At 39.4% G+C, this 24,759-nt stretch overlaps 1 protein-coding gene across 1 annotated transcript in view; it reads left to right on the top strand.

Annotated features, from left to right (window-relative positions):
• Positions 1 to 24,759, top strand: part of LOC126470270 (hemicentin-1-like) — an 808,493-nt gene that overhangs the window by 726,242 nt on the left and 57,492 nt on the right. The window contains exon 54 of the mRNA XM_050098010.1: positions 535 to 731. Coding sequence (XP_049953967.1) covers positions 535 to 731 — 197 coding nt within the window. The remainder of the gene's footprint in view (positions 1 to 534; positions 732 to 24,759) is intronic.

The raw sequence follows: 24,759 nt of genomic DNA, 5'->3' as shown, positions 1-24,759 counted from the left end.
AGGAATAACTAAAGTAGATCATCAAGATGCAAATTCTGATTACCATTTCAGGAGTCTGTAATGATATGAAACATTTCAGTCACACAACAAAATCGGGAAACCTGATTGCACAGAAATGTACACTGGTTGGATTCCGAGGGTCTTACCCAGATAGATGCATGGTAATAATGACAATAATAAGCTTGTTTTTGGCAAGACAGTTTAGCACTTCTAAGTTCAAACAGTGAAACAATATAGCTGATTGTAACTTCACAACAGTTTTATCAGGACTGCAGTGCTGCTATGTAATTCTCCTTAAAATTTTAATATATCAGTTAACTTGTTCCTTGATATGATTTGGCACTGCACTTTCATATTAACTGGTTAACTTGAAAAATAATTGTGATATATTGATACTGAAAATCAATCAATGTTTTTTTTCAGCTGAATAAACTATATAGTTGCTTATTCATTGATTTATGCTATTCGTATGCATATTCCTGCTGTTAGGATGTAAGTGGTGATATATATTTTCAAACACAATATTGATTTTAGCTACTGCCTGATCTATTGTGATGAACGGCACACATGTAATGAGGGAGCTAAGTTAACACAGACTGTTAGCTTCATGGTTTTGACACCAGAGACATCTTCCATACAACCATATCAAGACTTGATGCAGTTTTCTGTTCAAGGTGATAATGGCAAGCAGTTACCTCGCACGAGGTACCGAATTGTTGAAAATGAATTAGGTAAGCAAATTTTAATTTAAGATTACAGTAACAAAAGATCCAAATACATTATAGGTATATTAGCATAAAATTTCAAATTGCAGCAGCAAAGCAAAAGAAACTCTGAGAGAAATTTCAGATAAGTTTGAGTTCTCATGGTAGCATACTACCTAAATAATTTCTCATAATAAAATTAACTTCCTTAAGACAATCTACTTGGAGTCTACTAGAGTAAAGTCCATAAAATCTGTATAATTTGCAAATGAATTTGACACCCTCAAAAGAGGTGAAAATACAGGTAACATTTTTCACTTACATCTTTATTATGTTCTTTTTTTAAAAAGAATATTGTCCTTTTTTTTGTTTTTCATTTTCTTGACAACATTTTGTGAATTACGTAGTGACCAGTTGCATGACCAACTAGCTTTTGTTCATATGGTCTCATGGAACCTAACGAACTAATTAAATAAAAATTAAATTGATTTATATCTGTAAAGTTCTCCTGAGTTATGTTGAGCACAAAAAGTTACATGTGATATAAAAAATAATTCAGAATAATGCTGGCACAGTATGCATAAAATACCTAACAATTATCACTACTGAATGAGTTTACAAATGCTAATTCGTGCAACATAATGGAACAACATTACTTAGTAATATAGAGTGACTTTCTTCATGCATCATTATCTCCACCACCACTACATTTATCATAATGCATCCACCACCTTGAAAGAGTAAAATAAAGTCTATTCTCGGAATTAGTACTCTTTAATTTTCTTTTGTCTAAAATTTCTACAATTAATTGGTTCTACTCTTCTGTAGTGATCCAAAATAGCATCTCAGATTAAAGAATAAAAGATTTATCAATAGTGAAATCACAATTATATATCTTGAATGATACGACCAATTACATCATGATTCTCATCCTCAAGATAACCTGTTATTAACTATCACATTGAGACTTCATAAATAATTAAGCCTTCAGTATAACTGAGAAAAATGTCATTACAAACTGTGCTATTTGCATGATCTTTCTCTTACATGTGGTTGCTATTTCATGTGTTTCAAATTGATTTGCCATTGATTCACCCTCTGGAATATACTTGTTCTACTGTGTGATACGTGTAATCATGTCACCTTACTCCATGGAAGTTATATTAAAATTACAGGTTTTCACATTTCCATTAACAGTACAGAAAGCATATTATTACTCAGAGTAACCCAATAGACATACAGCACATAATAACTATTGCCATTCAGTAGTTTAATTACACTCACACAATCTTTTAGTACCTGCTGATAAACTAATATTCAAAAGTAAGCATATTCAGAAAGTGGAGCATACATCTCAATCAGTATGCTGAAATATTTATGGGGCAAATGGAGCTGAATCACAATACAATTTGCATACAAAAGTGTCCAAAATATGGAATTTGAGTTCTTAAATGGAGGATACATATTTAGAAATGAAACAAAATTGGAAAACCTCTTTCACGAAGGAAAACACAGTTAACAGGAGAAATGGTTAACCCTAGCACCAAAAATTCTTGTCAGCATCATGGCATACTTTCTATGACGTGGCTGAAGTTCTCCATTGGTTGCTGATTTATTCCCTTGAAAGGGCTCTATTGTGATGTGGATTAATCATCAGTGGATATTGATGTGATGCCGTTTACCTGCTCAATGCATTTCTCAAATATTCCATATGCTCTACATCTGGATACCTCATTGGGCACTCCATGCAGTGGATATCTTCACCTCCACACAGTTTATCCAAAAGAGCTATATGAGACAGGTGTATTTCATTTTCTAAGAAGTAGTTTGGACAAACTACACATCTAAAAGGCAAATTTGTGGCCATAGTACCTTTGGGAATTAACAATGTTCCTTCAACCTGCAATAATGATGCAGCTAGCCTCCTGACTTGTATCTGTGTAGAAGCAAAGTGCTAATAAATCTGTATCTGAGAGAATTCTAGTTGTTTACCTACAATTATATCCTATTCCCTCACTGGTGACCCCATTTTTGTGTAATACGTGTCCGAGTTGCCACCCGAAGGTTATTTATGCGCCTACCATGTTGGGTTTCTTCGCGATCGTGAGGGCCGTTGTTCGGCTTCAGACAATTGCTTTTCAGCACTCACCGCCGCCCAGATTTCAGCAACATCTCTCCAGCACTCCTGCCGTCATAGTGGACATGCCACAAGACTCTTCGGAATTTCTTCAGCCAGAACATGCAGTGGAATTCATCGAGTGCTGCCAGTTCCTTCCAACCGCCAACGGTCGTGGACTCTGGCTTTGTTAGCCTAGACCTTTCCGCATGTTCTCCACAGATTGTTGTCCAGAACATTCCTACTCCTGTGCTGAACGCACAATTCAATACAGTTCGTGGTGTCGAGCGAAGTTTTGCTACTTTGGAAAATCCAGTAGTAAATTTAAACTTGAATCAGTTCCCGCCTCGTGTGTATCCTTCCGCGCTGGCTAGTCAACAGGTGGTCAATGCTAACCAAACAGCAAATGTCACACCGAGTGTGCATCCTAGTGGACATGTGTGGGATCCTTGTGTTGCTTCTAATCAAGTCAACAATTCTGTGCTGGACAGTAATTACCCAGACATCTACAACCAGCCCCACCACTCACGGTCGAGTGAATACAGTGTGCATAACGGACATTCACCGGCGTACTTAAGTACTTGTGGCTTCTCTCTGAGCTACCACGTCAATGAGAATGCACATTTTGACTATGATCCTCACACTGTTCAAGCGCCCGTCACTCCTCAGCGCCCCCACCCCCCTCCCCAGTGTCAAGTGAATTTCGTGATACCCGCAATACGGGACGTCAATAATTTGGACTCGCTATCTTCTGCATGCTCTACTTCCATCTGAAGAAATAGGCACACCTCCACAGTGACTGCAGTGCCGAATCTGGAATCTGCCAAAATGACCAGACTTCAAACCTGCTCACCCGGAGTTCTGGTTTAACCTGGTTGAGCAAACATTCAGTGTCTGTTCTTTGGACTATGACACACGCTTCGCCTGCCTCATGAACCATCTTCACAACCACGTCAATTTAATTTACGAACTGGTCAAAGCACCCACCCTAGCAGGGAAGTATGCTGTGGTGAAACGGATGATACTGGAGACCGTCTCGCAAACCAGGAGAGAAAATGTGTGACAGCTCATCTACGAAGAGTGTCTCGGCGACAGGTCTCCATCCCAGCTGTGGCAGTGCATCCATCTTCTCGTGGATGAGCAAGTTATGCCTGATGACACGCTCGCAGAAATCTGGACAGAAAAGCTGCCTTTACCTGTCCAGACCGCAATCTCTGCATATGAAGATAGGCCAGTAAATGAATGTTTGCACGCCGCCGACAGAGCATACTCCACCAGGCAACGTGAGCTCCGTGCACTGCATTCTGGACGGACCGCACTAAGAAGCTTTCTGACACCACGACCTTGTCTGGTGCTGCTAATAACAAGTTTGTTAAACTAGCTGCCCTGCCTGCACCTTCAACTCCCTGCAACGACAGTGCACCGGCCTCTGTGGAAGACTCTGCGTCACATACTCCGTCACCTAGCAATGACCCACAGGAGCACAGGCCCGCCCAACCTTACTGTTTCTTCCACGCAAGATTCAGGGAGCAAGCTCGCAAATGCCAGTCACCGTGTTCTTACCCAAACTCCAACCGCAGGTAGGCTGCAGTGCCACCTCCTGCGATGTAAACAATGGGCACCATCCAACGTTGCATTCCGTTTCGGACAACAACAGTAAGTGTGGTCAAGTCTATGTTCGCGATTTACAATCAGGTGTACGTTTTCTGGTAGACACTGGCACAGATGTCTCTTTGCTGCCAGTTCACCTAGCAATCAATAAAATGCAACCACACAAAACAGTACTTCGTGCAGTGAACTTGTCTACCTTACACTGTTCGGGTTCTACTCTGTATACAGTGAAACTTTTGCCCGAGTGCAAGCTGGAGTGGACGTTTTTAGTGTCAACAATTGAAGAACCTATTCTCGGAATTGATTTCCTCAAGCACTATCAGTTGTTGCTAGATTTTGTGCAAAATACTGTGTTTTACCCTCCACTAAACAAACATATTCCTTTCACTCCGCCAAGTGACAGCTTGGCTAACACCAAACGTGTGCTGTGCTAAGAAGTGTTTAAACCTATCCTTGGAGCTGCAATAATGGACAAACAAGTGGCTAGTGGAGTGCGCCAAGTCTTCGAAGTTGCGGATGGAACATATGGAAATGCTGCTGCATCTCCGCAACATACACCACGAGTTGGCCACCACACAACAACACCACGCAACACTACAAGCAGACAACTCGTCGGCTACAGACAAGGTCAGTCTATGCCAATCTGGTGATCCCATGCCCGCGCACATTAACAACAATGTTGTGAACTCTGTAAACTGTGTCAGCACCCCCTCTTGTAATGACAGTGTATGCCCAACTGCTCATGTTCCTTGCATTCCAAATGGACAATTAACTTCCCAAACTCGTGGCAATGAACTACGGCCATCTGCTGTTTGGCCATGCCCACTCGTGCCTACAGCACTCCTAGCGGCACGGCCCGCTACCAAGAATCAGTGTACCAATCTCGCCCATGTTAACACACGTGCGGCCTGTATGCAGCCTACAAGCGGTTGGCACACCTGTACTTCCGTGCCCTCAGCGCCACAGCTTTGCCCATCCGCCACCGCCTGCTCTGCTTCACGGACATCTGACTGTTGTGCCGCGTCATGTATTGCAGTAGTCACTAATGGCACAGTTCATCGGCTACGTCTAACTGATGGGCCGCCCATATCGCAACACCCACGCTGCCTCAAGCCGGAATTTATGAAAATTGCAAAAGAACAATTAGATGATCTATTACAAAAGCGAATAATTGAACCTTCTTCCAGTTGCTGGGCTAATCCTATCCTGTTTGACCAAAAGAAAGATGGTACTTGGCGTATGGTCGGAAACTATAGGCATTTAAATGCCCCCACCATCATTGATAAATATCCGGTCCCACACATTGCAGACTTCAGTCATGCGCTCGCAGGTGCAAAGTACTTCTCTGTTTTGGACTGTAAGCACGCATTTCATCAGATTTCTATGGCTCTGGAGGATATTGAAAAGACTGCCATAACCACTCCCTTCGGACTGTTTCAATACAAATTTATGCCGTTTGGGTTGAAAAATGCCCCCCAAACGTGGGAGTGTTTCATCAATCAAACTTTATCCCATCTAGACTTTTGTTTCGTATACATGGATGACATATGGATTTTTGCTTCTACGTTGGAACAGAGTAAGGAGCGTGTTCAAGGCATGACAGATATTTTAGCAGCCGTTGGTATTGAACTGAACAATACAAAGTCTCAATTGCACCAGTCATCCGTCACATTCCTAAGTTATGTTGTATCGTCGGATGGTCTGACACCACCACATCACAGGACAAGATCAAGCCTGTTCTCGAGATGCCACGCCCTCAGACCTATCGGGAATTACACAGGTTCATCGGAACAGTTAATTATTACCGTAAACATTTGCCAGCCGCTTCTGCGGTGCAGGCTCGACACCCCCGGAATAACAAGGCCTCCCAGCAGTGTTAGTGACGTCACACTAAGCGGCCCGTAGCCGACGCAGCAGTCCACGGACACCTCCGTACAGACGCGCCTGATGCTAACGATCTTCTGTCCGTCATACAGAAAGGAGCGAACTATAATTCCAACCAAAGACCAAATTATATATATTCTTGTAAACAGCATAAAGGTTCATAACGAAATACCGATTACATATATGGGCAGGAATAGGTTCTAGAACTCCTCTGAAAAGTGTTTATCTTCAGTACCAGAATGAACATCAAATTGTCAGGTTTTCTAAATAGAAAAGCACTTTGTTAGTAACAGACAGCAATAATGAGACTTGCAGTTGGTGATTTCTACGTGGAAAAGGAAATAAGCTGTAGAGAGATTGAAAATGGTAAGTGAAGAGAGCCTCAGCCTTTTGCTCACATTCTTACATGTAATGCACTTGGTTGTTTTTCATTTCCGTACCTTTCATAACATTTTTAATATTGTTTCAAGAAGTGTATCTTCAATAGCAGAGTGAACTTCAAATTGTCAGGCATTTCTTAAAGGAAAAAGCAGTCCCTTAGTATCACAGTGCAAGACAGAATCTTGTGTTCAGTGATGTCTATGTTAAAAGGAGAATATTTGATATCTATCTTTTGTTTCCATTCTTTATTACTGGGGATACGCTTGTAAAAATTCTTGAAAAGAGCTGTCACCATGAACATATGAGTAAATTCACAATAGTCATGTGTTTTATGAGATAAAGCGAACTCTTGTTACCTTATTGTAAACGAAAGTTGTGAGGGTTTTGCTATGTATGACAGTGTTTAAGATAATTTACTTTCAGTGTAATAGCTTGAAAATGTTAAGTCCTGCTGTCAGTTGGCATTTGCCACCACCCGTATGCGAGTTTTAAAGCTAAATAGTGTTCTGACAATTATAAAATAGTGGCAAAGTTCCTCAATCGATTAAACTTATTCCTGCCCGTATATGTAATCGGTATTTCGTTATGAACCTTCATGCTGTTTACAAGAATATATATAATTTGGTCTTTGGTTCGAATTATAGTTCGCTCCTTTCTGTATGACGGACAGAAGATGGTTAGCATCAGGCGCGTCTGTACGGAGGTGTCCGTGGACTGCTGCGTCGGCTATGGGCCGCTTAGTGTGACATCACTAACACTGCTGGACGGCCTTGTTATCCCGGGGGTGTCGGCAGGCTCCTCTCACATATGCTCTCGCTGGCCCACAAATTTCTGGCACCCGCCAGGTCCCATGGACACCAGACATGGACAAGGCATTTTACGAATTCAAACAGCTGTTGGCCTCCATTGCCACTATTGCTCACCCATGTGTAGACGCCACAATGTTTATCACTACTGACACTAGTGAAAATGCTGTCGGCGCAGTACTGAGTCAGACATACAATGATGTTACGACCCCCCTGCAGTTTTTCTCAAAAAAGCTAAACAACGCACAGAGAATTATTTGCAGTTTATGAGGCCATAAGACACTTCAGAACTGATGTTGAGGGACATGATTTCTATGTGCTCAATGATCACCATTGGTTCCTGCCATAAAAAATCCTGTGGCTGATCCGCCCCCACAACGCTTTCATGTCATCGATTACATCTTGCAATTTACAAATGACATTCGCTACATCTGAGGAGTGGATAATGTGGTTGCTGATTTTTTCTTGCACGTTGGTGCAGTCACATCCTTGATTGACTTAACGGACCTACCTCGGTTGCAATCGGCAGACCCCAATACCTTGTAGTTAATTTCGGACCACAGCTCCTTTCTCCAACCGGTACGCTCTACTTTCCCTGGCATATCTGACTTAGTGTGGTGTGATGAATTGACTGGTACGTTGCGGCCATTCATTCCTAAGGCCCTTCAACGCCAGGTCTTTGACAAATTACACCCACTAGCACACCCCCGTGTCAAAGCTTCCACCTGTCTGGTATCTGAACGGTTTGTCTGGAGAGACATGCGCCGCGACTGTCAGTCTAAGGCCAGGGCATGCATGTTGTGTCAATAGAACAAAGTTTCCAGGCACACTTCCCCACCCCTTGGCTGTTTTGCCCAACCACCAGGCCGGTTTCACCATGTTCATGTGGACCTCGTAGGCCCTTTGCCCCCCTCTGAGGGTTTCCGTTACTTGTTTAGAGCTATTGACAGGATGACTCGGTGGGCTGAGGCTGTGCCTATTCCGAACATTACCTCTGAGACAGTAAGTCGAGCATTCTTAGATTCATGGATCTCTAGATTTGGCTCACCTGTTTACCTCACCACTGACCAGGGACAACAATTCAATTCTTCAGTTTTCTCCAACTTATTTAAAATGTGTGGTATTGTCAAAATTCATACTTCCGCATACCACCCCCAAAGCAATGGGCTTGTTGAGCAATGGCATTGCACCTTAAAGTCTGCCTTGCATTGCTATGAATCACTATGGACAGAAGCACTGCCCTTCGTGCTTCTTGGCCTTTGTGCGACTTTCAAGGAAGACCTCAAGGGTTCTGTAGCCAAGTTTGTGTATGGCCAACCTCTGGTTTTGCTTGGAGAATTAGTCACTCCCACCCCACTTCCATGGCCCTCTGAACTCCCTTCACTTCTCGAGCGAGTGCACTTGCACTGCAGCAAAATTCAGCTGCCACCTCCGGCTACTCATACACCTCCGCACGTGTACGTACCGCGCATGCTAGACTCTTGTGAGTACGTGTTTCTCAGAGACGACTCAATCAAAGCCCCGCTTCAGTCACCCTACACAGGTCCTTACAAGGTCATCAAATGCTCTGAGAATAACATGGATCCCCTCATAAAAGACTCTGTAATGACGGTCTCACTCAACCGAGTGAAACCAGATTCATTGAGCCTCAGGTGAACCTCCCTGATTCTGCCCCTATTTCTCCCACTCCTGCTTTCAGCGGCCATCCATCTTCTCATACCATACATTCAGGTATTGATTCTCCACAGCATGCTTCTCTGCCAACAACTGCTTCTTCTCCACGTTCATCTAATTCAAGTGGCCAATCTTTTTGAGGTTTCACTCCTCACAGCCCTCGCAGTCGAACTACCAACCACTCGGATTCTACCATTGTGTTACCATCTTCATGTGACAGCTCTTTGTCACGCCGTTCAATCCACTCTGGCTTCTCATTGCCTTCGGTCACGCTCCCTCGTCCGTCAGCTGATCGCCCGAGGCTGTCGCCTGCGCAGTCCAGTGCACCTGCCACCCCCCTCTTCGCAGATGCTTCCCCCTGCCATGGCTTTCCCACACCTCCCTGCCTCCCTACCATTGCTCGTACAGGTGCCACCCAAGAATTCACAACACATGTATACCCTGATGACATACATAAATTATCTGTTGTCGTAGATGGCGATACGGTGTGTGTGTGGTACTCATGTACGACAATGTTGAGGGAGGAAGTGCAGAAACTCGTGTGGTGCACCGCTTTAAATTGAGCACAAGTGCTGCATGTGGCAATTTACGTGCCTTTATTAGGCCTTCTGGGAAGGTGATTCTCCGCCTGCCTGCTGACGAAGTGCTACACCTCCACTCCAGGATGGGACGTCATCTTCAGCCGCTGGCATCGCTTGCTGACTTTGCCGTCGACAACGTACTAGGTTTCACCCCCTGGTCTCCTACCAGTCGACCTCTTCCGCCTGACGTGGAAGAACTGTACGTTACCTTCCTAACTTTTCACCCCCCCCCCCCCCTCCCCATTCACAGGGACGTACTTGATACTGTGCAGGAGGGGGGGGGGGGTCTATGTGGCATAGAGCGCCATAAATATCGATATTTGTTCAGTGTATAAGTGTGCTATCTTTGAGGAGTGGGCTTTGGGAGGAAGTTGGCCACTAACGGTAGTCAGCCTCTGGGCTTCTATCTGTGTAGAAGAAGTGCTAATAAATCTGTATCTGAGAGAGTTATAGTTGTTTACCTACAACTATATCCTATTCCCTCAAGCATGTTTGTGGTCCTGGCTCATTTGATGAATGCAAAAAAGTGGACCTGTTACTGCACTGTCATGAGTGAGGTTCACAGTTTGTCAGAAAACTGCAGTTCTGAGACAGCTTTGAGGACTACAGAATATTTTTTTTGAAAACGTCACTGCTTTTTGTAATGGAGTGAAGGTCACACATTGCTCTTACACTGATCTGTTTTGATTATTTACTGTGTTTAAGAGTTATTACCAAAGTGCTGAAATAAAACTTATATTTAATAATTGCTTTGACAGTGGTCAACGTCTGATCATAAAAGCATCTGAGAACTTTACTGTGCAGAAGACAGGGTGCAACAGCATCTTCGTGACAGTTTATAGTAAACTTCTCTGTGAGACTACATTTTACTCACAACAAAATTGCAAACTTCACTGAGATATTATGAGTCTAATGAACTGTTCTTTGTCATCTATGAATCACAGACATATTGAGAGCTGGAAGTAGTCCTTCCCTATACAATAGCAGAATTCAGATGTGTGGGGGGAACATTTCTTATTATCATGATGATTTTCACCTTCTCCTCCTTTCATTTCCTCTTTTTCTCATTATGATTAGATTTTGGATACTGGTTCAGAGATGAACAATAACAAAATAGTACACTGTAACTGTGGAGCAGCAGCAGCCTTCAAAGTAATGGCTTTTCTAGTAATCATGTACAGTACTAATTTCCAGCCATTTAGGTGTAAACAGACCATGGAAGGTACCTTTAATGAATAATAAGAATACTAATAATTAATGATAGATGTTAATTTAGTCTGTAGGTTCATTTTGTTTGTGTGGTGTACTGTGACTCACTCTTCACACCTGAAGTTCTTTGCTCATTATGTATAATGAATGAATGCAGAAATGCCATTCTCTGCTAACATATGAATTATTTTGTATTTTGATTTGATTTGATTTGATTTATTATTGGTCCTGTAGATCATACAATTTGTACAGCAAAGCACATCATGATATAGGAGAAGTCAATTTGAAAAATTATGTTAAGATGGTATATGACGAGAGATGACAGTAGTGGCACCTAACTGACATAGCAGAATACATATAGGATATATAGACAAAATATAAAAAAGGTGGGTGTGATGAGAGATGACGGTGGTGCATACTGCACATAGCAGAATACATATAAGAGATACAGACAGAATATATATAAGATACAATAATTAAATTATCTTACTAAGTAGAAACATCTACAACTAAGTAAACAGCTTATTGCCAGTAATTAAAATTTTGTTTCAAGAAATTCATGTACAGAATAGAAACAGTGATTTAGGAGCAATTCCTTTAATTTAATTCTCATTATTTTGGGTTTTTGCTTGTTTTTATGTCTGTTGGGAGGTGGTTGTATATTTTAATGCCCATACATTTAACCCCATCTGCATATAATTTTGTGTTGTGGGCTATAATTTGTAACTGTGTTTTGTTTCTGGTGTCATGTGTGTGGCGGTCTGCATTTCTGTCAAGGGCGTCCAAGTGTTGTACTGTAAAACAAGCTAGTTCCAATATATAGAGGCATGGCAGTGGCAGGATTTTTAGCTGTTGATATGGTGGTTTGCAGTGTTCAGTTCTTTTTTTACATTTCGTTATTCTTTCTACTTATTTTTATAACTTGAAAATTGTGAGAGAATCAGAGCTCTTTCCCCAGAAGATTAGGCCATAGCTCAAGACAGACTCAAACAGGGCATGGTACACCAGCTTCAAGGTATCTACACTGGCTGTGTCTTTTAATGATCATAATAGATAGCAGGTTTTATTAAGCTTTTGTGACAATGTCTCAATATGTGGTTTCCAATTTAGTGTGTTACTGATGGTAAGTCCAAGAAATTTGATGTCCTGCCTGTTTGTAATGTCATCTTTGCTGATAACTATAACTACATTGAAGGGGGTTAGATTTTGTCTAGTATGGAAGTTCTTACTTACAGTTTTTTGAGTATTTATGAGTAGTCTATTTGCTTCAAACCACGATTGTAAATGACAAGTAGTTTCACTAACCGCATCTTGCAATGTGTCACCTCTACTAGTTATCAGGATATTTGTGTAGTCTGCATACAGAAAGGAGCTGGCATTTGGTATGCATTCTGGGAGATCATTTATGAACAATATGAAAAGAACAGGGCCATGGACAGACCCCTGAGGGACGCCATTTGTTGTATGTAGTATATCTGACCTGCAGTGCCTGAATGTCTCTGATTTTCTTATTTTTACATATTGCTTTCTGTGACTGAGGTAGCTATGGAACCAATTGTGGGCTACACCTCTAATCCCATACTTATGGAGTTTCATAAGCACCAGCTTGTAGTCAACCATGTCAAAGGCCTTGGACTGATCAAGAAATATACCAACAGCAGTTTGTTTATGGTCAACGAAAATTGAGCACTTTTCTAGAAATGCATACAGAGCATGTGTGGTGGACCTATTTTTCCAAAATCCTTATTGGGAAGATGTGATTATGTTGTTAGAATTTAAACATATTTCTAACCTAGTTAACACACAGTATTCAAATATTTTTGAGAAGGCAGATAGTACAGCAATTGGCCTATAGTTTGTCATGTCCCTTTTCTCTCTCTTCTTGTAGAGAGGTATAATTTTAGCAAGTTTTAGCTGGTTTGGAAATGTTACCTCTAGAAATGAGGTACTTATGATATTTGACAGGGGTCCACTGGTGTAATTTGAACACTTATGAAGTAAGAAGCAGAGTATCAGATCATGCCCTGCAGAATAAATCTTTTTGACTCTTTTTTTTTAATAATATCTTCAGTTTCATATGGTGTTATAGGAGACAGGAAAAAGGAGTTCAGAGGAGTATTATTTTTGAAACAAGAGTGTGCAGTGTTTGGAGAGTTAGTCAGGAGATTTGTGGGAGGAGAGTGAACAGTATTTGAAGAGTTGGTTAGGAGATTTGTGGAAATTTCTGAAAAATAGCTGTTGAACTTATTGGCAATTTTATGTGCATTTCCAGTCCTTTGTCCTTCTATATTTAGTGTGATTTTATCCTCTATCCTTAACTTTCTACCAGTCTGTTCATTTACTATACCCCAGATGGTCTTACATTTGTTGGAAGAGCACCTAATTGTTTTATCATTATGGCCTTTTTTAGCCCATTTGATAACTCTCCTGTACGTGTTTTTGTAACTTTTATAATATACCTTGAACTCTTTGGATTTGCCACTGTCCAGTTTGCTAAGTCTGTGCAGCAGCATCATCTTTTCTGATGAAGTTTTAATACCTGTTGTGACCCAATCATTCTGTTTTTTTGTTAGTGATAGTCTTTGTTTTCTCTGGGAAATGGCAATTAAAGTAATTTTTGACATCTAGCTTGAACTAGTTGACTACTATCAAATCTTCCAATTACTGTCTTGTTTAAACTTTTAATAGTGAAGATCAGTTCTGTGCATTTTCCTTTTATTGATTTACTCTGTGTGTAGTTCTGTAGCCAGATCCAGTTCAGTTATATTTCGCGGCTTTGCCTTACTTTCTGAGTGTGCATACTTAGCGTTATACCGCAATCTTAAGTGCATTTGGTATAGATTAACTAATTAAATACATTCATTAGTGTGCTCTTCAAGCTTGCCATTAAAGGTTTTCCTTTTATTTACGTATTCTTCCACTTATCGCAAAAAGTTGGTTTTGGTTACATTCGGCTGTTTAGGCCTAATTTTTGATCGTGCATATTTAGCGTTATAACACAAATTTAAGTGCATTTGGTAATAGTTTACTTACATATTAGTTTCCAAAACATATTTAGTGTCCTTTTGCATTTGTATTTAATATATTATCGTTAGCACTTAGTAAATCTCTTAACTAAGTTCCAAACTAACATGGATACTAAGTATGTGAGCTGCAGTAAGAAAGTTAGATCAGAGGTTTTGTGCAGCTGTTGTGACAGGTGGTTTCATTGGGGAAATTGTAACGGCGTGGGAATTGGGGAAGCAAATGAGACTCTTCCATTCTTTTGCAGGGTTTGCTCAAGAGATAGGATTATAGCTAAACAGGAGGAGAAAATTAGAGCCCTTCAGGCTGATTTGGACAGAGTGATGGAGGAACTGAAGAGGTTAAGGGGGGAGAAGGGCAAACAGCGGTGGGAAGTGGTAGCTGGGAACAGGGGCCACAGAGAGAGGACAGTGTCTGACAGTTTCCCAATTGGCACAACCAATAGATTTGCCTTGCTACCACAGTTAATTAAGGAAGAGGCTCCAGTGGAAGTAGATATAGTTAAGATGCAACAGACTCTCACTAGGAAACCAACTGTTTCAAAAAAAGTAGAAAGTAAAAGGAAAGTTCTGTTGCTAGGTAGCAGCCATGGAAGAGGTGTGAGCCAGATTTTGTAGGAAAAATTAGGTGACAGGTACCAGGTCACAAACTTTTTCAAGCCAAGTGCAAATCTTACCTAGGTGGTAGAGGATATAGTTTCCTTGTGCAAGGGATTCACAAAGCAGGATCATGTGATGGTAGTGGATGGAGTGGGAAACAGTATTGGCAGGGATCAGGGCTACAGTATTGAGTGTGACCAGGTGAAAATAGCCTCGGCAACGACCCATACCAATAATGTTGGGCTTGTGCCTGCTTTCGTGCAGCATGATCAGCCCCAGTTTAACCACTCTGTCAGGAGGGTAAATATGGAGTTGGATCAGTTGCATAGGGCGGCCACTCTGTCAGACATTGGATTGGTTCCTGTCGAGGCTATTGATAGGGGGGATTTCACAAGACATGGCCTACATCTCAATAGGAAAGGGGAGGGTAAACTGGCAGGGTTGTTAGCAAACTCCATAAGTGGGGGACACTAGTACTCATGGATGTACCTCTTTTTTAGACTAATCTCAGTGTCCAATGAGAAGTTAAGGCAGGAAGGTGCTAAAGAGGTCCTAAACTCACAAAAATCTCACAACAGGAAAGTAAATAATAATGTTACCATATTTAACCAAAATATTGGTGGATTAAAGAAAAAAGTAGATTCTCACAAAAGTAAATAAAAAATAATGTTATCATTTTTCACCAAAATATTCCGGGATTGAAGAATAAAGTAGATGAGCTCCTGGTTTGTTTAGATGACATTGAATCTGATAATGTAATAGATACACTATGCCTGTATGAGCATCACATTGTGTCTGATATGGAAAAGGCAAATATCAGTGGTTATAAACTAGCTGTACATATGAGTAGAGAGAATAAGGTGGGAGGATGAGTTGCCATATATGTCAAATGTTATCATTCTGTAGAAAGCTTAGATACAAAAAAGTTTTGTCTACAGCAGAGCTTCCCAACCTTTTCAGCTGGCGGACCCCTTCTTCAGTCGAAAATCCATGGCGGATCCCTAGTCAGTGAAGAGCACATCCAGACACTTACTAGTGGATTTACTCCCTTTGTTCAACGCACTATAGCCTGATTAAAATTACTTGGTAACTGAAATTTCACACGATGGAGCTGTCTTCCTCCAAGAGCAATCAATGTCACGTCCAAACTGTTCGCTGTTGACAAGCTGTCGCTTATGATCTGTTCACTTCCATTCATATTGTTGTGAAACAGTCCATCAGAGAAGCCGCATCCTCCGGCACTAAACTGTGTATGCGTTCTCCCTTAGGAACCGCAAAGGCTGCTTGGGGATACGACCTGAAGTAAAAGTACACGTTTTTCACACAAAAAAAAAGTGATGAATTTGATTTTCACATTTTTATTCAATAATTTTACTCATTATTTTACATGATTTGGTGAAAGGTGGCCGCGGACCCCCTAGAAAAAGCCGGCGGACTCCTAAGGGGTCTGCGGACCACACGTTGGGAAGCCCTGGTCTAGAGCAACATATAGAAGCATGTGCCCGTCAACTTAAACTGAAGGAGGGCTCTTTTATAATTGTAAAAGTATATAGGTCCCCTTCAGGAAACTTTCATTTATTCCTGGAGAACTTGGATGCCTTGTTGTGCTATCTGTCAGTTAGGGGAAAGCAAATTATTATTTGTGGGGACTTCAGTGTTGATTCACTGAAAGAGTGTAATAGGAAGAATGACCTGGAAGTCTTGCTCAGTTCTTTCAATTTGTCATCTGTCATTAATTTTCCTACTCGGGTAGTAAAGGACAGCAGCACATTGATAGATAACACTTTTATAGACCAAGATAGGTTTAAAAACATAAATTCTTGTCCTGTTGAGAATGGGCTTTCTGATCATGATGCTCAGCTAGTTACAGTATATGACATAGCTCCATTCAGTAATTCAAAACTACCCTCAAAGTTGTGCATTCAATTAATGTCTCAACAATTCGAAATTACAGAGAAAATCTTCAGCAGTTAGACTGGGATGAGGTGTACAAGTAACCTGATGCTAATTTAAAATATAAATTATTTCATGATACACTTGTAAGAGAATTTGAAAACTTTTTCTCCAAGAAAGTAGTTAAATCTAATTATAAGAAACCATGCAAAAAAACCTTGGCTTACTAAAGGAATAAAAATATCTTGTTACCACAAAAGGGAACTGTATCTAACTACAAAAAAGGGTAATGAACCAGAAACAGCCAAATAATGTAAAAACTACTGTGCTACATTAAGAAAGGTCATTAAAAAATTCCGGAAGCATGTGCATCATGTCTGAGATTAATACCTCTGATAACAAATCAAAACAATTTGGAATATTATTACAAGGGAGACAGGGCAAACAAGGGTACAGGATGATGGCATTACCATCAAAGCAGTTGGAAACTACATAAACAACAAGCTGGAAGTCGAAAACATTTTGAATAATCATTTTTTAAATGTTGTAGGAAAAATAGGATCTAAATGTTCATTAGAAGAAGCAAGGCAGTTAATGGAACAGGCCTTACCCACACCATTTGATACAATTGAAATTCCATCCACCTCTCCTTCTGAAATTAGGAAGATAATAAACTCTCTCAAGAATAAAAGCTCACATGGAATTGATGGCATATCCAGCAGGATAATAAAAACTTGTTCCCAAGAAATAAGTGGGACTCTTAGCCACATATGTAATAGCTCTCTGAAGCAGTGTATCTTTCTAGATAGACTGAACTCTGCCATTGTTAAACCACTGCATAAAAAAGGGGATACATCTGATGTCAACAACTACCGCCCAATCTTTTTTCTGACTAACTTATCCAAAATTCTTGAAAAAGTAATGTGTTGTAGAATAGCTTCACACCTTTGTAAAAATAAAGTTTTAACAAAATGTCAGTTTGGTTTCCAGAAAGGTTTTTCAACAGAAAATGGTATATATACTTTCACTAATGAAATATTAAATGCGCTGAGTAACCGGAAGTCACCCGTTGGGATTTTCTGTGATCTCTCAAAGGCTTTTGATTGTGTAAATCATGGAATACTTCTAGAAAAGCTCAAGTAATGTGGTATGAACGGGACAGTGCTCAAATGGTTTAAATCATACCTAACTGGAAGAGGGCAGAAAGTTGAAATAAACAGTTCACATAATACGCAAAAAACTGGTGATTTCTCAAACTGGGGAACAATCAAGAATGGGGTGCCACAAGGTTTGGTCTTGGGTCCTCTGCTGTTCTTAATATATATTAATGACTTGCCATTCTATATTCACGAAGATGCAAAGCTGATACTTTTTGCCGATTGTACAAGTATAGCTATCACACCAAACAGACAAGAATTAACTGGTGAAATTGTAAATGATATTTTTCAGAAAATCATTAAGTGGTTCTGTGCAAATAGACTCTCATTAAACTTTGACAAAACACAGTATATAAAGTTCCACACAGTAAATGGAATGACACCATTAATAAATATAGACTTCGATCAAAAATCTGTAGCTAGGGTAGAATATTCAAAATTTCTAGGTGTATGCATTGATGAGGGGTTAAACTGGAAAAAACACACTGAGGATCTGCTGAAACATTTGAGTTCAGCTACTTATGTTATTAGGGGCACTGCAAATTTTGGCAATATACGTCTGAGTAAATTAGCTTACCACACCTATTTTCATTATCTGCTTTTGTATGGCATCATATTCTGGGGTAACTCACCATTGAGTAAAAGAGTATTCATTGTACAAAAGCATGTAATCAGATTAATTGCTGGAGCTCATCCAAGATCATCCTGCAGAGCTAGAGATCTTCACTGTAGCTTCACAATATATATTCACTTATGAAATTTGTTATTAACAATCCGAACGAATTCAAAAGTAATAGCAGTGTACATGGCTACAACACTAGGAGAAAAGATGATCTTCACTGTTGTTGTTGTGGTCTTCAGTCCTGAGACTGGTTTGATGCAGCTCTCCATGCTACTCTATCCTGTGCAAGTTTCTTCATCTCCCAGTACCTACTGCAGCCTACATCCTTCTGAATCTGCTTGTTTACTCATCTCTTGGTCTCTCTCTACGATTTTTACCCTCCACGCTGCCCTCCAGTACTAAATTGGTGATCCCTTGATGATGATCTTCACTACTCAAGGTTAAATCTAACTTTGGCTCAGAAAGGGGTAAATTATGCTGCCACAAAAGTCTTTGGTCACTTACCTAGTAGCATCAAAAGTCTGACAGATAGCCATATAGCATTTAAAAGGAAATTAAAAGAATTTCTTAATGGCAACTCCTTCTACTCATTAGATGAATTTTTGGATATAGTAAGTGGGTAATTTCCCCAACGACAAAAAAAATAAATAAATAAGTAAATAAATAAAATAAAATAAAATAAATAAATAAAATGAGTGTCATGTAATATTTTGTGTAATGTAATATCTTGTATAGACACCTTTTATTAACCTGACACATTCCAAATCATTACGAAGTGTCGTATTCATGATCTATGGAACAAGTACTAATCTAATCTAATCTACTATTTTCGGTCAGGAATACCTTAAAAATGTGAAATAAGCAAATTGCACCATTTTTCTGTTGCTTTACACATTCAAAAATTCTTCTTACAAGTAAAAGATTCTTCTAGTACAGAAAGCTACTCCAGTGACAGTCAGGACTCTCATCTGCAAAAATAGGCTTCATAACATAAATGTGAAGTTGTCATTGGGAATGTTAATTTATGGTACACCCAGTCCTTGCAATCCTACAACAAACATAGCACACTGAGAACTATGTAGCTTGAAACAAAAATTATTGAACAATTACACTTACTTAGGGTTTATTTATGTAAAATGTGATATTCAGTTCTTTTATTAAAAGCAACAACAATATGTTGTTATTGCACAAAGGAAATGTGCCCATGGATGCAAGGGAAACATCATTTTTTTCATATTTCTACATCTACATAAATACTCCACAAGCCACTTTATAGTGCATGGCAGAGGGTACATAATTCCATTATTACCAATTTTTCTTTTCTGCTGCATCTGTTTTCTGAGCAAGTGAAAAAGTGTGTGTAAATGCTTCTGCAAGCTCCATAATCGCTCTTATTTTTTCTCATGGTTCTTGCATGATGCTGGTGGCAGCATAATGGTCACAGTAACCTTTGAGTAGAGGGGAAGATGCCATACTTTTTGCTTCTACATGACGGGAAATTTTGAGATTTTCAAAATTTTGAGATTTAATCACACATCTGGCAAGGTTCCTTCAAACTGAAAACTGATGATGTATGTGATCAAATTATAGCTTTTGCGTCCTGTAGTAATTTTTTTTAAACATGTTGGATTACTGGGCATCTCACCCCAAAGATCACAGTAAGACAGCAAAATAAATTTGATACTATCACCAATTTACTACATATTTTACTGTCAAGTGATACAAAACAAAAGTTTCTATTGAAATTACTGACTGTTCTACAGTTGATATTTTCTGTTTTACAGCACAGTCATTACCCATATCTGCTTCATCTAAGCATGTTTTATGAAGCCACTTCTTACAATGAATGCACTGAATCCACTCCACTTACAGTCCTTTTTTTTTTTTTTAATAATAGTGTGTTACACACAACACACTCACTGTCTTCAGCTGTTGATTTTACTTTCCTCCCTCATTTGGTGTTTGGATGACTTTATTTGGTGTCAGTCCTTTTCTGTTGTGCTGCTTTCTAATGTTGTATGATTTCATGGTCTGTCAACAAAAATGGTTCAAATTGCTCTGAGCACTATGGGACTTAACTGCAGTGGTCATCAGTCCCCTAGAACTTAGAACTACTTAAACCTAACTAACCTAAGGACATCACACACATCCATGCCTGAGACAGGATTCGAACCTGTGACCGTAGCGGTCGCGCGGTTCCAGACTTTAGCGCCTAGAACCCCTTGGCCACTACGGCCAGCTGGTCTGTCAGCACCAATGCAGTTTGCATCATCATTTTTCTATTATTTCCGAAACTGGTATTGGTTCAATATTTTCAAATTAGGTAGGATCCCTTCATTAGTTGCAACACTTGCATTAAATGCAGTTCCTGCACTTACAGATTCTGCACTGCCATACCCACCAAGAATGTGGTATGCTTTCATTAGGATACTTCTCCATAATCTCTAGGCAGAGTCTGCAAATAAATAAGTGTACAAAAAGTATTATGAATGTCTATTTTACCCCAAAGAAAATATGGAGCACTCTCTTGCCACAGTGAAGTAACAGGAGTTAATAGGCACTGTACCTCCAAGTACCATCTTCTCCCAATGCATTCTACATGTTCTCTAAATTTTCCCAGAGGTGTTTTGCAAGAGTTATGTCATCTTTCTCCCAAAAATTACTGTTTAAGTTCCCTAAGTCTTTCTGATACCCTTTTGTTTGGGATATACTGACCTTTTACAGTCCTTACAAAGCCTCTCTGAATTCATTTGATTTCTACTGTCATGCCTATTTGAGAAGAACTACAAATTTGGGTAATAATTTGAGCTAGCAGGCACACGTTAAGGACTTAGCTAACAAACTGAGCAGATTTGTATTTTCAGTGAAAATATTATCAACTGCAATTGATGTTGAGTTACTTTGAATCTATTATTATTTAAGGTGTTGCTTTTTGGAGAAATTCTGCTAACACTGTGTGGATACTAAGAATATAGAAAAAATCATACAGAATATGTGCACCGTACATGAGAAAAAACATATTTGAGGGAAATCATTTTGTTCACATATGACACAATAAACAAAGAAATTTTTATGCTTCTCACCTAATGCATCAATTTGTGTAATCAGGCTCCTGAATACATGGAAATGAAAGTTTATAATAAATTAGAAGGGAACAATTTAAAACAGATAGAGTTAGGTCCAGTGAAAATAAACAAAGAAAGCAGCTTATAAAAGGTGCTGATACTGAAATGCTGTTACTCAGTGGGAATTCCTGCAGGATAAACTGCTAATTTGAACTCATTACAACCTGTTTATATCCCACTAAATGTATATAACTGTATATACTGAAATGCTGCTACTCAGTGGGAATTCCTGCAGGATAAACTGGTAATTTGAGCTCATTACAACCTGTTACATATCCCACTAAATGTATATAACAGTTCATAGAAATATCATTCTAGTGTTATTTTATTATTTGTTAGTGTAAAAGCTATTGTAATTGCAATGTAAAATTCTGACCTGTCTCTTATACACAAACCAAATGAATTACAAATATATGTCATGAGATGAATAAATTACAATTCTACAAAACTGGAAAATATTCTAGTGATGGTTGTACTAGAATCTTGTGTACATTCTCCTTCATAGATGCACTGTACATTCCCAGAACTCTTCCAACAAATCTAATTCTTCCATTTGCCTTTCCTAATACTGACTTAACATGATTGTTTCATTTCATATCAATTCATAGTAGTACTCCCAAATACTAAAATGAAGTGACAAGCTCAATATATCACCACTGATCTTGGAATCAGATACTGCACCTTTCTTTCTATTTGTTATGGGTATTATCTGACCTTGATCCACATTTACAGTAAGCTGCCATTCATTGCATCAAGTGGAGAAGTTGTCCAAGTCTTTCTGCAATTCCTTATAATCATCCAAAAATGATACTGTCCTGTATGCAATTGCATCATCAGTGAGCAGTCTAGTAGTGATGCTAATTCTGTCTGATAAATCATTTAAACAATGGAAAGAACAGGCAGTTACATCAACAATATTATGAAAAGGATAGATTGCTACTCACCATAAAGATGACACATTGAGTTGTGTACAAGCACCATGAAATGTCTGTTACACATTTAGCTTTCAGACAGAGCATTCCTCAGAAAAGAAAACACACACACATTCACATACGTAAGAACACCTTATGCACTCATAACTGCTATCTCTGGCCACTCTGGCTGGAGGAGCCAGAGATAGCAGTCATGTGAGTGTGAGGTGCGATTTCTTTTGTGTGTGTGTATGTGTGTGTGTGTGTGTGTTTTTGTGTGTGTGTGTGTGTGTGTCTGTGAGTGTGTGTTTTCTTTTCTGAAGAAGGCTCTGTCTGAAAGCTAAATGAGGAACAGTCTTTTCATTGTGCCTATCTGCAACTCAACGTGTCATCTTTATGCTGATAAATCATTTATATAAACATTATAGGTCCTGTTCAGATAGTTAAAGGAGATGAAAATTTAATAGGCATTGGGTACTGTAATTTGATAGTAGGAAAAGGAAAAGAAGGAAAAGTAGTAGGTGAATATGGACTGGGGGTAAGGAATAAAAGAGGAAGGTGCCTTCTAGAATTTTGCACAGAGCATAACTTAATCATAGCTAAAACTTGGTTTAAGAATCATGAAAGAAGGTTTTATATGTTGAAGAAGGCTGGAGACATGGGAAGGTTTCAGGTAGCTCATATAATGATAAGACAGAGATTTAGGAACCAGGTTTTAAATTATAAGACATTCCCAGGGTCAGAAGTGGGCTCTGACCACAATTTATTGGTTATGAACTGTAGATTGAGGGACCAATGACCGTAGCAGTCTGGTCCCTTCAAACCCACAAACCAACCAATCAACTGTAGATTGAAACTGAAGAAACTGCGAAAAGGAAGGAATTTAAGGAGATGGGACTTGGATAAACTGAAAGAACTAGAGTTTTTAGAGAGTTTCAGAGAGAGCATTAGGGAATGACTGACAAGAACAGGGGAAAGGGATACAGTAGAAGAAGAATAGGTAGTCTTGAGAGATGAAATAGTGAAGGCAGCAGAGGAACAAGTAGGTAAAAAAATGAGGGCTAGTAGAAATCCTTGGGTAACAGAAGAGATATTGAATCTAACTGATGAAAGGAGAAAATATAAAAACGCAGTAAATGAAGCAGGTGAAAAGGAAGGCAAAAGTCTCAAAAATAAGATCAACTGGAAATGCAAAATGACTAAGCAGGGGTGGCTAGAGGAGAAATCTAAGGATGTAGAAGCATATATCACTAGGGGTAAGATAGATACTGCGTACAGGAAAATTAACGAGACCTTTGGAGAAAAGAGAACCACCTGTATGAATATCAAGAGCTCAGATGGAAAACCAGTCCTAAAAAAAGAAGGGAAAGCAGAAAGGTGGAAGGAGTATATTGAGGGTCTATACAAGGGCGATGTTCTTGAAGACAATATTATAGAAATGGAAGAGGATGTAGATCGAGATGAAATGGGAGATATGATACTGCATGAAGAGTTTGACAGAGCACTTAAAGACCTAAGTCGAAACAAGGCCCCGGGAGTAGACAACATTCCATTAGAACTACTGACAGCCTTGGGAGAGCCAGCCCTGACAAAACTCTACCATCTGGTGACCAAGATGTATGAGACAGGCGGAATACCCTCAGACTTCAAGAAGAAGATAATAATTCCAATCCCAAAGAAATCAGGGGTTGACAGATGTGAAAATTACCGAACTATCAGTTTAATAAACCATGGCTGCAAAATACTAACACGAATTCTTTACAGATGAATGGAAAAACTGTTAGAAGCTGACCTCAGGGAAGATCAGTTTGGATTCCGTAGAGATGTTGGAAAGGCAAACCCTCATTTCTAGCATTTGTAGATTTAGAGAAAGCTTTTGACAGTGTTGACTGTAATACAATCTTTCAGATTCTAAAGATGGCAGGAGTAAAATGTTGGCAGTGAAAGACTATTTACTAGTTGTACAGAAACCAGATGGCAGTTATAATAGTCGAAGGGCACAAAAGGAAATCAGTGGTTGAGAAGAAAATGAGACAGAGTTGTAGCCTATCCCTGATGTTATTCATTCTGTATATTGAGCAATCAGTAACGGAAACAAAAGAAAAATTTGGAGTAGGAATTAAGATCCATGGAGAAGAAATAAAAACTTTTAAGTTTGTCAATGATATTGTAATTCTGTCAGAGACAACAAAGGACCTGGAACAGCAGCTGAATGGAATAGACATCATCTTGAAAGGAGGATATATGACAAACATTAACAAAAGCAAAACGAGGATAATGGAATGTAGTTAAATTAAATCATTTGATGCTGAGGGAATTAGATTAGAAAATGAGACACTTAAAGTAGTAGATGATTTTTGCTATTTGGGGATCAAAATAATTGGTGATGTTCGAAGTAGAGAAGATATAAAATGTAGACTAGCTATGGCAACAAAAGTGTTTCTGAAGAAGAGAAATATGTT

The sequence above is a fragment of the Schistocerca serialis genome, chromosome 3 (assembly GCF_023864345.2).
Source record: "Schistocerca serialis cubense isolate TAMUIC-IGC-003099 chromosome 3, iqSchSeri2.2, whole genome shotgun sequence".
NCBI lineage: Eukaryota > Metazoa > Arthropoda > Insecta > Orthoptera > Acrididae > Schistocerca > Schistocerca serialis.
This window is presented reverse-complemented; position numbering and strand designations above follow the sequence as displayed.